The sequence below is a fragment of the Lethenteron reissneri genome, unplaced genomic scaffold, assembly GCF_015708825.2.
Source record: "Lethenteron reissneri isolate LAM-NWPU_2019-01 unplaced genomic scaffold, ASM1570882v1 scaffold_1409, whole genome shotgun sequence".
Classification (NCBI taxonomy): domain Eukaryota; kingdom Metazoa; phylum Chordata; class Hyperoartia; order Petromyzontiformes; family Petromyzontidae; genus Lethenteron; species Lethenteron reissneri.
The window spans coordinates 68,581-81,337 of record NW_026891123.1 but is presented as its reverse complement, the minus strand read 5'-3'; the positions used below and the strand labels follow the sequence as shown (position 1 = coordinate 81,337).

The following is a 12,757-nucleotide window of genomic DNA, read 5'->3' as shown; positions in this document are numbered from 1 at the left end:
CCTCCAGCAGGATCTCGCCCCGACACGTGACCACTCCTAGCCCCCACTTGGGGCCCCTGTGTAGACTTTACCAGTCACGTGTCCTCCGGGGTCAACCAGAGTGCCATGGCCTAACCCCATTCCATGGCTGACACACTCACACCCCATCCTGTAGGGGTCGTCACTGCACGCCGAGCGTGGTGCCACTCAGTGCTATGTCTCAGCGCTCGCTCACTGAGCCTTTCTAGGGCCGGTACTACACCCACATATACGGGGTGTCCGCGATGTGAGTACATCGTACGCCGTGCCTCTCCAGGGCCGGCATTACACAGTGACATCCGCAATGTCACTACACATAATGTGCAATTAACTTTAAGCACATAGTCTATTCTATGGATTCATAAAGATGGTACTTAAGAATCAAGCAGTGCAGGTAAGTGTCAGTTTTTATTCTATCCGAATCTTTTGTTACATAAGTGTGTAACTGGCACTCGTTGTGGTAAGGTTTCTTCCTGAAGTATATTTATGCCTGCAATAGTACAGACACATGGTATGTCACTCGTACTTTTAGCAGAAACACCTGCATGATTGGTCGTACTTACAAAAACAACAAAGCAGAGTGGTTATTAAAAAAACATTCTCACTAGATATGTTCCCAACTCTGGCTATTGTATACCATTCAGGTTAATACATCAATGCATTTATTTTGTACAGAGCACAACATGTTTTTAATAATCTTCAGTAGATATTGTCTTAATATTTTAATACTGACTTCCATGCAGACCATTATGTATACAACACTGAAAGGCACGTAGGTTCACCACTCCGCTGTGCGGCTCATTGTTATGCATGTTTTCTACCTATTTCATATTTATGCATGTGCGCATGCATGTGCATGTTTGCAATAATCTGTGTTGATTTCCCAATGACAAATTTACAGTGCCCAAAATATTTAAATAAACATTTCTACATAATTGATGGTATCCCATCCTATGTTTACTAATGGGATGAAAAGGTCAAACCCACATTGATCCTTTATTTTTATGTACATCTTCTAAAATGAATTTTACCATTATAGTACTTGTGTGGTAGAGTTACCCACTCGATGTTCACAAACTGGGAGAGCAAATCGTTAACAAGGTTTTCCCGCTCAAACTAACGGTCAGGGTCTCACAAGCTGTGAGAGCTGACCGTAAACAAGGTTTTCCCGCGCGACCAAACGGTCAGGGTCAGATAGGGTGAATTGGGATCGAAAAGCAGATTGGGAACGACCAATCACAGGGTTCCACAAGGTGGCCGGGGATTGGACAACCCGGCCACGAACAAGTATAAAGCCAGAGCGCTCAGAGCTCCCGGGGAGTTCGACTACACGAAGACCCAAGACGGCGGAAGAAGCCTCGGACCCTGGACCAAGCCCTCCAGCCCTTATAAGGGCTAGGGTTCAGAGTAACCAATGGTCGGGGAGACATCTCCCTAGGTCCAGTCAGAGGACACTGAAAGAGCGGGATATTAAGTAGCCTGTAGGGTACGGGGGCTTGTACGTTCTGAGTGCATAGGGACTGTGTTAATAAGACGAATAAAAGTGTGTGCTACAAAAGACGTTGAAGAGTCCGTCTGTACAACACTACATTGACGTCAGAAGATGGAAACAAGACGAATGAACCGCACGCGAAGTCCCGATGATGCAAGCTCTGACTCACCTGTGGGTGCTGCGGGCGGCGCTGAAGATGTTGGCGTGTTGCCAGCCGCCCCACCACCAGCTGTGCAGCCGATCGCCGCGAGCGACGGCACCCAGGCTGCTCACGCACGCCTCGCCCAGCTGCTGCATGCTGCAGCAGCCATCCTGGAGCAACTTACCCTGGGGGCTGCGGGCGGAGAGGATCGGTCGACAGCGAACGTCCCCGCCATCGCAAACCCGGAAGAGAACGTCCTTCCCGCCGATGGGTCACGTGGGGGCGGAAGCCAAGTGCATGCTGGTACCTCCGGGGGCCAATCACGACACACTGCATCATCAGAGAGCGACGCTGCCTCTGCTGGATCCTCCAGCAACACCGCGTCATCATGGCTGCAACGCCGTACAGTACATGTTGCTGACCAAGCCATCGCTGCGTTCGGGACCGAGTCCGAGCTTGACGAAGACGACGACACAGCTGCTCTACAGCAGCGACTGCCTGTCTTTCGCGAATTCTCGTCCACAGGGGGCGACTGGGCAGCATTTCAACGTCGCTTCCTCAGCCACCAGGAGATGGTGGGCTGGTCGGATGCACAAGCACTTCGTGCATTGCCAGCCACCTTGGACGATGACTCTCTCGCTGCACTCATCTCCATTCCCAAGCGACAAAGGGCGACACTACAAGCAGCACTTCAGCGGCTGTCTGATGTCTACGGACCTCCTTCCACCACACGCCACCAGTTCTACGAGAGACGGTGCAAGCCAAGGGAGTCGCCATTGGCGTTCCGCACCGCGCTACTCGCCATGGCAAGAGCGGCTTACCCCCGCATGGACGATGAGGCTATCGACGCACTCGTCCTTCAGAAGCTGCTGGAGATGGCGAGGAGGCTGCGCCTTGTCATCCAGGCCGTGGATGACGAGGACATGTGCTCACTGTGAGCTGCCCGGAGCATTCATGCTCACTTAATGCTGGACCAGGACGAGACCATCACCGCTTCGGCTACGACATCGGTGCCTGCCAGCAGGGACAACGCTCGCTCTCCTGATCGAGTCTTCTCGACGTTCAGCGTGACGCCCCAGCGATCACCAGATCGCACCAGTCGCCGCAACGACTGGGAGCGGGGACCGCCCTTCGCCCGCAGCGACGCGACGTGTTTCAACTGTGGCCGCCGAGGCCACTTCTCTCCCGACTGCCGTGCACCTCGCCGCCGCTCCGCCGGATCCCGAGACCGGGACTACAGAGCTTCCAGAGCAGCGCAGCATGACCAGGCAAGTCGCGGCACCCCACACGCTCGGTCCTCATACACACCACAACACACCATTGACTTCGCTCGGAACACGGCGTATGATGCGCGGCGTTTGGCCGACTTTTCGCGACCACTGCGACCCGGGCAGTGGTCAGAGCTGGCCCATAGAGTGGTTGCAGCGACGGCGGGTTCCTCGGTGGTCGTTGGTTCGATCGAGGGGGTAGAGGTGCGCGTGCTTGTCGATACCGGTGCATCAGCCACTATCATCTCTGAGTTGATTTACAATATACTGCCCGTGCGATGTCGATCTTTGGAAAAGGTTTCCGTTCCGTTTTTCGCTGCAAATGGAAGTTCCCTGGGGATTCTCGGCCAAATTCGGGCGCAAATTGCCATTGGAGATATTAAATTGGCCGGCCCTGTTTTTGTGTCTTCTTCCCTTGCGGTGCCGTGCCTTGTGGGAACTGATTTTCTTGCCAAAATGCCCATTAAAATCCTTATCGATCAGGGATGTATTGAACTTCCCTCGGGCCGCCGGATGGCATTTTTACCCACGGCCACGCATTCACGGACGGAAAATGGTTCCGTACAGGCTTTTGCGGCTTGCCATGTACGCATTCCGCCAGGGGCACAAATGCTCGTACCCTTACGGTTAAAGAAACCGCTCGCTCCCACCGCCTCGGTAAATGGCATTTTATTGGGATCTTCCAACACAGCAGTTAACAGCCTTTCGTTGGTGGCCGCACAGACTCTTGTAGCGGGCGACAGGGAGCCATTTATACAAGTTTTGAATGTCGGTCTGTCAGACACCGTCATTCCACAGGGGACAGTGCTCGCTCATGCGACAGTGGCGCCCCTGGGGACCGGGGTTGTCAGACACGTAGCGAACAGTCAGCAGCCTCGCCCTCATAACGTTGATGAGGGATGGATTGACGCTCTCTGCGCGGATGCCGGCGATTTATCCGGGTCACAGCAGAGTAAATTGCGGGCTCTTTTGCGGGAATTCTCGGATGTGTTCAGCAAATCACAATTTGATATTGGCTGCACCAAGCTGCTGCGTCACCACATTGACACTGGTGACGCTGCCCCAATCCGCCAAAACCCGTTTCGGCTCAGCCCTGCGGAGAAACAGCATGTTAAATGGGCAGTTGACGACATGCTGGCGGCTGATATCATTTCTCCTTCCAACAGCCCCTGGAGTGCCCCGATAGTGCTGGTCAAAAAGCACGATGGCAGTCTTCGATTCTGTGTAGATTTTCGGCGCCTATGTAAAGTAGTCACTTGGCGGGAGACGACTTTGACGGGTAGCACACCTTTTTATTAACACCAAACTGTTACACGGGTGGCAACTGCCACATAACCCACGAGGTTCCCCTGAGCTATACCCACACGGGCTCTCACGCCCCGTAGCTTCTTGGAACACACCCAGGTGGGTTATTAGTCTCGACTCTGGGTCCCACAACCTGGTTCCACATGGACACCAGGCCCCAGGTCCCACAGCCTCGCCTCTGAGCCGCACAGGGTCCCGGCCCTTACAAGGACAGCGGGGCTAGGGGTCTCAGGGCCCTATCTCTTCAACTCCGTCTTCGATCTTCAGCTGGTAATAACTCCCCGAGTGCTCTCGCGCGTCCCCCTTTATAGTCCTCCATGCGGACGTCGCTGAGAGCACCCACCCAAGTTGACCAATCACCCAGCGCTCTCCCTACGATCCTGTTTCCCATATCGTGTCTGCGTGCACAACCACACCCAGCGCCGCCCCGTGATCCATCACTGTCAGTGTGCGTCAACACCCCCCACACTCGATGTAGCCACGCCCGGCGCGCGCACACCCACGCCCCCACCTTGTCGGCGCGCACCGCCACTACACCTAAATAAAATTTCCGTGGCTGACGCATATCTTCTTCCACGTATGGATGAGTCATTGGATGCTCTGGCAGGGGCGCGTTATTTTTCCACTTTGGACCTTCTGTCAGGGTTTTGGCAACTCCCCCTCGACGAAGCGTCAAAGCCAAAGACTGCTTTTCGGACACCACAGGGCCTTTTTGAGTTTAATAGATTGCCCATGGGGCTCCACTCGGCTCCAGCGACGTTTCAGAGGCTCATAGAGCTGGTCCTCGCTGGGCTCCAGTGGGACTCATGCCTTATCTATCTTGATGACGTTATCGTCTTTGGCCGCACGTTCAACGAACACATTGAACGGTTGCGCGCTGTTTTCGAAAAGATGCGAGCTGCGGACCTTAAATTCAAACCGCAGAAGTGCCACCTTCTGCGTGAGTCTGTGCGCTATCTAGGCCACATAGTCAGCCGCTCGGGTATTTCCACAGACCCTGAAAAAACTAAATGTGTCAGCCAATGGCCTACCCCCACCTCTGCTGGGGATGTTCGCAGTTTTATCGGGTTCGCGTCGTACTACCGACATTTTGTGGCTGGTTTCGCTACAATCGCCAAGCCACTACACGCTCTTACAACGAAAGGGCTGAAATTTCATTGGGGAGACGCGGAACAGGCCGCATTTGACTCCTTACGGAATGCTCTTGTAGCAGCACCGCCCCTGGCTTACCCCGATTTCGCAAAGCCGTTTATTCTGGACACCGATGCCAGTAACACCGGGATCGGCGGGGTGCTGTCCCAAATCGTTGATGGCGTTGAGAGGGTCGTTGCCTATGGAAGCAGGGTCTTGTCCCCTGGAGAGCAACGCTATTGCGTGACCCGACGTGAGCTGCTGGCCATTGTTTACTTTATACAGCAATACAGGCCATACCTGTACGGTCAACGGTTTACCGTGCGCTCCGATCACTCTGCGTTACAATACGCTTTGCGCATTGACCAACCGTCTGGCCAGCTCTCCCGATGGCTTGAAGTCCTCCAGGACTACAATTTTATGGTGATTTACCGTAAGGGTACACAGCACAGTAATGCGGACGCGCTATCTCGCCTCCCGTCAGAACAATGCGCCTGTTTCACGGGTTCTGGCCGGTGCAAACCGCAAATAGTACGCCCGGTTGCACCTCCTGAAACGGTTTCTGCTGCCCTTCCTTCCGATCCTGCGCCGGGTGCGGACCACGAAAATCCGCCAGCAAGTGACGACTTGCTGGGGATAACATTGGACGAATGGGGTCGGCACCAAATGAACGATGCGTCATTGTTGCCTCTGCGTCGTCGCGCATGTGATTCGTCCTCACGTTCAAGTAAATCGAACTCTTTTGCCATGCGCCGTGGTCTGCTCATGCATTGGGATGCTGATTCTTGCCAGTACAAAATTGTAGTGCCATCGGCTTTGCGGTGTTCGGCTGTGTGCGCGGCACACGAGCGATTGTCGCACCTGGGTGTGCATAAAACCATTGGGTTGCTAAGATTACAATTTTACTGGCCGGGCATGCTTCGCGACGTAACTGATATTTTAACGGGCTGCACCCAATGTGCGCAACGTAAACCTCCAGCGAAGCCGGCATGCCCACCGCTGCAGCCCATCACGGTATCCCGTGTGAACGAGCTGGTTGCTCTCGACATTTTGGGGCCTTTCCCTACAACGCCTCGTGGTAACAAGTACCTTCTGGTTGGGGTGGAGTATTTTACACGGTGGCCTATGGCCTGGGCCCTCCCCAACCAGTCGGCAGCAGCCGTGGTGGACGCCTTTGTTCAAGGCTATGTGCTGGACAAGGGCGCTCCAGAACGGTTGCTGACCGATCAGGGAAGAAATTTTTCAAGTACCCTGCTGAGTGAGGTATGCCGCCTGTTGGGCACTAAGAAGGTGCGCACTTCGCCCTATCACCCCCAAACAGATGGCATGGTGGAGCGGTTGCATAGAACCCTCACCTCTATGCTATGCCATCAGGTTGATGGGACCTGCAGATCCCAGGGGTCCTCGCTGCTTACCGCATGGCGCCACATGCAGCGACAGGGTTCTCCCCATTTTTCCTAATGTATGGCAGGGAGGCCATTCCCCCCGCTGATGTGCGGCTTGGGATAGAGCAGCTTCCACAGTCATCGAAGCTCACTGACCATTTGCGGTTCAACCTGCAAAAGCTGTCTGAGGCACGTGATGCGGCGATCGAAAATTCCGCTTCCCGCCAGCGGGCAAATTCGAGGTTGCAGGCCCCTCGCACGTCCGTGCATCGGTGGGCTCCAGGTGATATGGCGTGGCTTCATTGCCCCCAGGTGCCGGTGTCCACATCGGCTAAACTCCTAATACCATGGCGAGGTCCGGTTGAGGTGGTCCAGGTAATGCGCCCACAGTGTGTTAAGATACGTTGGGGATGACGGCGCTGGTTCGTGCACCCCTCTCGTCTGAAGCCATTTGTTGCTCCGCGCGGCTCTGCGTCACACTCAAAACACGAGGGCCGAGCGTGTGATATGCCCGACGAGCCGGATGTCGCCCCGTTGGTACCTAACCCACAGCGCAGACGTCTCATTCCTCCTGCAGATGATGCGGGACTGAGGGAGCCGTGCGAGCCACGAGTCTCTGCACGAAGGCCCCGGGAGCCGCCCAACATGTTTGCCAGGATGCCTGACCCGTCTACAACAAGAGTCTCTGCAAAGAGACCTTCTGACCCGCCCAACATGTTTGCCAGGATGCCTGACCCGCCCAACATGTTTACCAGGATGCCTGACCCGCCCAACATGTTTGCCAGGCTGCCCGACCCGTCTGCTCCAAGGGTCCCTGCAGAGAGGCCTCCTGCCCCTGCTGACATTTTTGCCAGGATGCCTGGTCAGCCTGCAGCCCGGAAAGGGGCACCCATCCCCTACGACGGGCCCGCGAAATACACACGGGCTAGATCGCGTCGCTTTTCTTGATTGCCCATCATTTTTTGCGGCAGCTGAATGCTGCATGCATGCGTTGTGCGTCGCGAATGTCGTTATTTGTGATTGGTTCTGACCATGTACATATGTTGCGTTGTTGATGGGGGGGTATTTATAGTGGGTGTTCCTGTTCTTGTTGGATGTTCCTGTTCTTGTTGGATGTTCCTGTTCTTGTTGGATGTTCCTGTTCTTGTTGGTTGTGGCACACACACACACTTTGATTCATTGATGGGGATTTTCTGCTTGTAACAGCCGGGACGGCTGAGGCTTCCGAAGGGGAGGGTGATGTAGTAGAGTTACCCACTCGATGTTCACAAACTGGGAGAGCAAATCGTTAACAAGGTTTTCCCGCTCAAACTAACGGTCAGGGTCTCACAAGCTGTGAGAGCTGACCGTAAACAAGGTTTTCCCGCGCGACCAAACGGTCAGGGTCAGATAGGGTGAATTGGGATCGAAAAGCAGATTGGAAACGACCAATCACAGGGTTCCACAAGGTGGCCGGGGATTGGACAACCCGGCCACGAACAAGTATAAAGCCAGAGCGCTCAGAGCTCCCGGGGAGTTCGACTACACGAAGACCCAAGACGGCGGAAGAAGCCTCGGACCCTGGACCAAGCCCTCCAGCCCTTATAAGGGCTAGGGTTCAGAGTAACCAGTGGTTGGGGAGACATCTCCCTAGGTCCAGTCAGAGGACACTGAAAGAGCGGGATATTAAGTAGCCTGTAGGGTACGGGGGCTTGTACGTTCTGAGTGCATAGGGACTGTGTTAATAAGACGAATAAAAGTGTGTGCTACAAAAGACGTTGAAGAGTCCGTCTGTACAACACTACACTTGGATAAAAAACAACTTCTTACAATTGTTCCCTTGAGTGCAGTGCAGAAAAAAAAGGAATGAAAATAGAATTACGGTGGGATCATGAAATATATTTTGGTATCGTGTGGATGAATAAATAAACAGATTGTTTTCATATAATTTTATTATATAGAATGATAAAAAAAAAATTGCATGTGCATTAACGCTATGTAGCTTGAACTGTTAATGTTTAAATGTGCTTACATCAATTTGATTGTGCATGATTGCTGAGTGACAAGCACAAAGCCAATTTCATGTTCTATATTTACCAGCAATAAAAAAAAATCTCCAAAGAGAAAATTCATTTTGCTTCAAGAAGTGTTGAGATCTGTCACCTTCTGTTATGAATTGTAGTGTCCCTCTTCAAACTGTAATGTTAGGCTCGCATAGAATACTGTGTATTGGCCAAAACCAGGCAATGACATAAGGTCATTAAATTATTCTACCTTAAGGGTTCTTTTCCTTCTTTCCATACAATCTGAATGCTTCTAACATTGTTACTTAATTTGCTCTCTACTCCACTTCGTCATTCCTCGCTTAATCAGTTGTAAAAAAATCCTGTATTAAGAGCCTAGCAAACATAAATTGGATGCTATATTTGGCTTCACAGATGTCGGTAAATACCAATTCCTCACTCCATTTTTTAATTTACACTTTTCCAGTGTTTTTCAGACTTGTCTCACATTTTCTATGGCGTTAAAATTCTTGTATTCCAATGTAGATTGTGTCCTTACTATGCATTAGGGAGACACATTTAATTAGCAAAAATGTTGTGTGTGTTTTTGTGTCTGTGTGTATTTTTGAATGTGCATATATTCTTATTTACCAACGATCAAACTGCCTCATTTCGACCCCAACGGTGCACATTCAGGTCATTTCTGTCTGATTTGGAGGAGTTCGTGCATTCGGACGAGCTTCAAAGCCTCGTGGACATCACGTCTGTGTTACACATCATCCACACCATCTTCAAGGGTAAGGGCAGCTATGTGTAATTGGTGCAGCCTTGCACTCCTCCGTCTGCCATGTGAATGGGCACAGGTGTGTATAACAAGTCCGTTGATTAAGTTCAACACAATCCGTGAGCTCGGAGAAGAGCAAGTCTGGTGGGACCAGACCCCTTAAACCAGCACTGCCTCGTTGATGAGGTGATGTGGAAATTGGGACATGGTGTTGGTGGTGGTGGCGATGTTGGGGTGGAAGGTGATGTGGTAAACTAAACTGTCGACAAGTTGTCACACCCCCATTATCATCTGTGCCATGTGTGTGTGCATACCTCTCAAATGGCCTAGGTCCAACAGTGTAATGAGTGTACCAACTGGCTGGGTGCCAACAAGTGTCTGGGAAGGGTTGGCAGTGACCTGTCTCTTGCCAGCCTGATTTCTGACCTGCTTTGGGGGACCACCCTTGTAAGCTTTCAACTAATTTGCCTTTCATGTTTACATTTTAAATTTCTGCTTGACAGTGGAGAGAGAGCCAATTGGCAGTGCATTTTTTACTTTCCCTTTTCTGAATGGCTTTGAAATGGTAATTTCTAATACTTTAAGTAAATATAATAAAAATATACAATACAATTATCTGCAAAGGAATATTATTATTCTGTCTCCATAATTTAAAAGTGCCCTAAAAAATAAGCATTTAAAAAAAATTCTGCTATACATATTCAGCGCCTGCTGAATATTTATTGGATTTGTATTGCCCAGTGTGAGAGGCAGGCAGTTGACAGTGGCCCACGAGGTGTGCGAGACAAGAGGTGTCAGCACTGCATGTGGCCCGACAGCTGCGATACTCCTAATTACTTTGCTGTTGCGTCTCCTTGGTCTACCTCCAAGTCACGCACAAGACTGTCATCTGCTTGCCTTTGTAGTATTCTTGAATGAGACCGAGACTTCGTAGAGGCCACACGCTTTTATTCCGATAACACTAGTCCTCAGGACTCACTGGGGGAACAGTCCCACACACACAACCTAGGAAGGTACAGCCTCCGGCTCTATTCTCATTCCTCTCCTTCCCTAGCCTCCAGCTACTCTGTTACTCTCTTCCCTAGCCTACAGCTACTCAGCTACTCTCTTCCCTAGCCTACAGCTACTCAGCCCTCTCTTCCCTAGCCTACAGCTACTCAGCCCACTCAGTTCCAGCGGGGCGGCATCCTCGAGGCTTGGGGGTCCAGGATCTCCGGTCGCACCTCCTTCAGCTTCTCCTCAGATCGACCCCTCCGCTCTCCGGGAGCCGTCTTATATATCCCCTCTCTCTGAGGGGCGGGGGTGTCTCGGGCCCTGGCTCTCGCCAGCCCCCTCCCCTCAGAGCCGTTCCAACCACCTCTCGTCCCTGTCGATCCGGGCCGGTCCAGACCGGTACGTACCTCTCCCCTAGCTTGTGTGACCTGTGTGACCTGTGTCAACCTTGGTGTCAACCTTGACCACCACACCTTCACATGCCAGAACTGTCTAATACAATTCCAAGTACGCGCATGAGCATTTGCTCCCTTGCATACGTGACCAGAGTGCTAGAGGATGATGGAGCAAAGACGGGTACGCATGGGGAAGGCTTCCTTCCCTTGTTGGAGAAGAGTGTGTGTGCATTTGGCATCTTGTCTTCGATTCAACACCATTGATCACGGCTGTCTCGCTTGAGTGCACACCGAGGCAGGGGCCTCGGTTTGATGGGATTGTGTGCGGCGAAGGGTTGACACAACTCCTCCTGCACCTACCTCCCTCTCTCCCCTTCAGCCAAAGGGCGAGGTAGAGATATCGGCTCCGTGGCCAAGGCCATCCAGAATCAGCTGGACATTAATGCCACCTCCATGATGGACGAATCCAGCACAGTTAACAGGTACGTTGTTTGGAAGTAAACTTCCAAGGCATGCAGTGTGGAAGCATCACCGGGACTTCTCAGAGCCTCACTGCTGTGCTTTGAGATTCAGTCTTGTTTAATTGGCCATTCCAATTTGACAGTGAGGTTTAGTGTATTTTTCCACGAAAACTTTTGGATATTGTGTGATTGTTGGACAAATTGTGTGTGCACGTTGGGGAAAATGGACAGGCTTATTTCATGGTGTGTAGGTGTAAATTTGAGATCGGGTTAGTCTGTGTCCATTTAATTAGTGTCCAGATAACACCGCAGTTATGCAAATGTCTTGGTGCATTATATCGAGAGTCATCCTTCTGATTCCTATTGTTTTCACATAAATTGTTGCAATTGTTTATACGAGTTATGTTTAGTGTATTTTTTTGTCATGGTTTTGTTTGCACAGGCTGGCTCACTATGCTCTCTCTATCTCTCAGGGTTTTGTATGAAGAGGACCGACGAATCCTGTCAATACTTTTGCCATCCCAACCCTTAGCTGCTCACACACAAGGCTGAAGAGCTGCATATGCATGCAAAGTTTTTCTTCATAGTGCATATAAAATGTAAAAATTTTAGTAAATCAAATGGTCCTGTAGTGCCATATTTATGGCATTTAGCAGATGCTTATATTAATTATATTGCTGTATCCATAACATTGTTATATAGTAAATGGCATTCACTTATTTTGCTTTCACCTGCACATCAAACACATTTTCCTTTCATCTTAATTTCCCACTTTAAAAGCCTACCTTCTTTATCCCGTCTTCACTTTTCATTTGTCCTCTGCTGCTTATTCGCACCTCCGATTAGCACGGTGGCTACGTACGGTAAGAAAGATGTTCAACGCACATATGGTCAATTCCTATTCTTAGGTTTTTTCGGTAAAGTCACGTAGGTAAAACATTAAAATTAATAAAAGTAAAATAAAATTTAAATAAAAAAATAAAAATAAAATAAAAATCACGACGTTTTGGAGGCAACACAAGTCTCCGTCATCAGGTGGGACCGTCACAGCCAGATTTGCTGCATCAAGTGAGGCAATGATTCAAGATGTATACCCTTAAAAGCAAGTTGAGGGGGGAGGAGAGGGGGGGGGGCTCATCAGAATGTGGTAGCCAATGAATGGAACGTATCGGGAGGGAGGGGGGTAAAGCCACCTACGTGACTTTACCGAAAAAACCTAAGAATATGAATCCTTGCAGTCACGAAAGCTTCAAATCTAGAATGGTCAATTCCTTTCCCTCACAGTCAACACTTTCATCTCTTGCCCGCTGTGCATCTAAATGTTTTTGTTGACCACGTTGTCCCGTGACTTGTGATGAGCATCCCTTCACTCGATCTGTCATACATTTTAGGTGATATAAA

General features: G+C 50.8%; 1 protein-coding gene across 1 annotated transcript in view; it reads left to right on the top strand.

Moving 5' to 3' along the window:
• The window catches only part of LOC133362240 (condensin-2 complex subunit G2-like), a 51,206-nt gene extending 38,779 nt beyond the window's left edge, over positions 1 to 12,427 (top strand). The window contains exons 26-28 of the mRNA XM_061581171.1: positions 9,420 to 9,520; positions 11,275 to 11,377; positions 11,830 to 12,427. Of these exons, the coding sequence (XP_061437155.1) occupies positions 9,420 to 9,520; positions 11,275 to 11,377; positions 11,830 to 11,908 (283 nt within the window). The 3' untranslated portion in view covers positions 11,909 to 12,427. The remainder of the gene's footprint in view (positions 1 to 9,419; positions 9,521 to 11,274; positions 11,378 to 11,829) is intronic.
• The last annotated feature ends 330 nt before the right edge of the window (positions 12,428 to 12,757 follow it).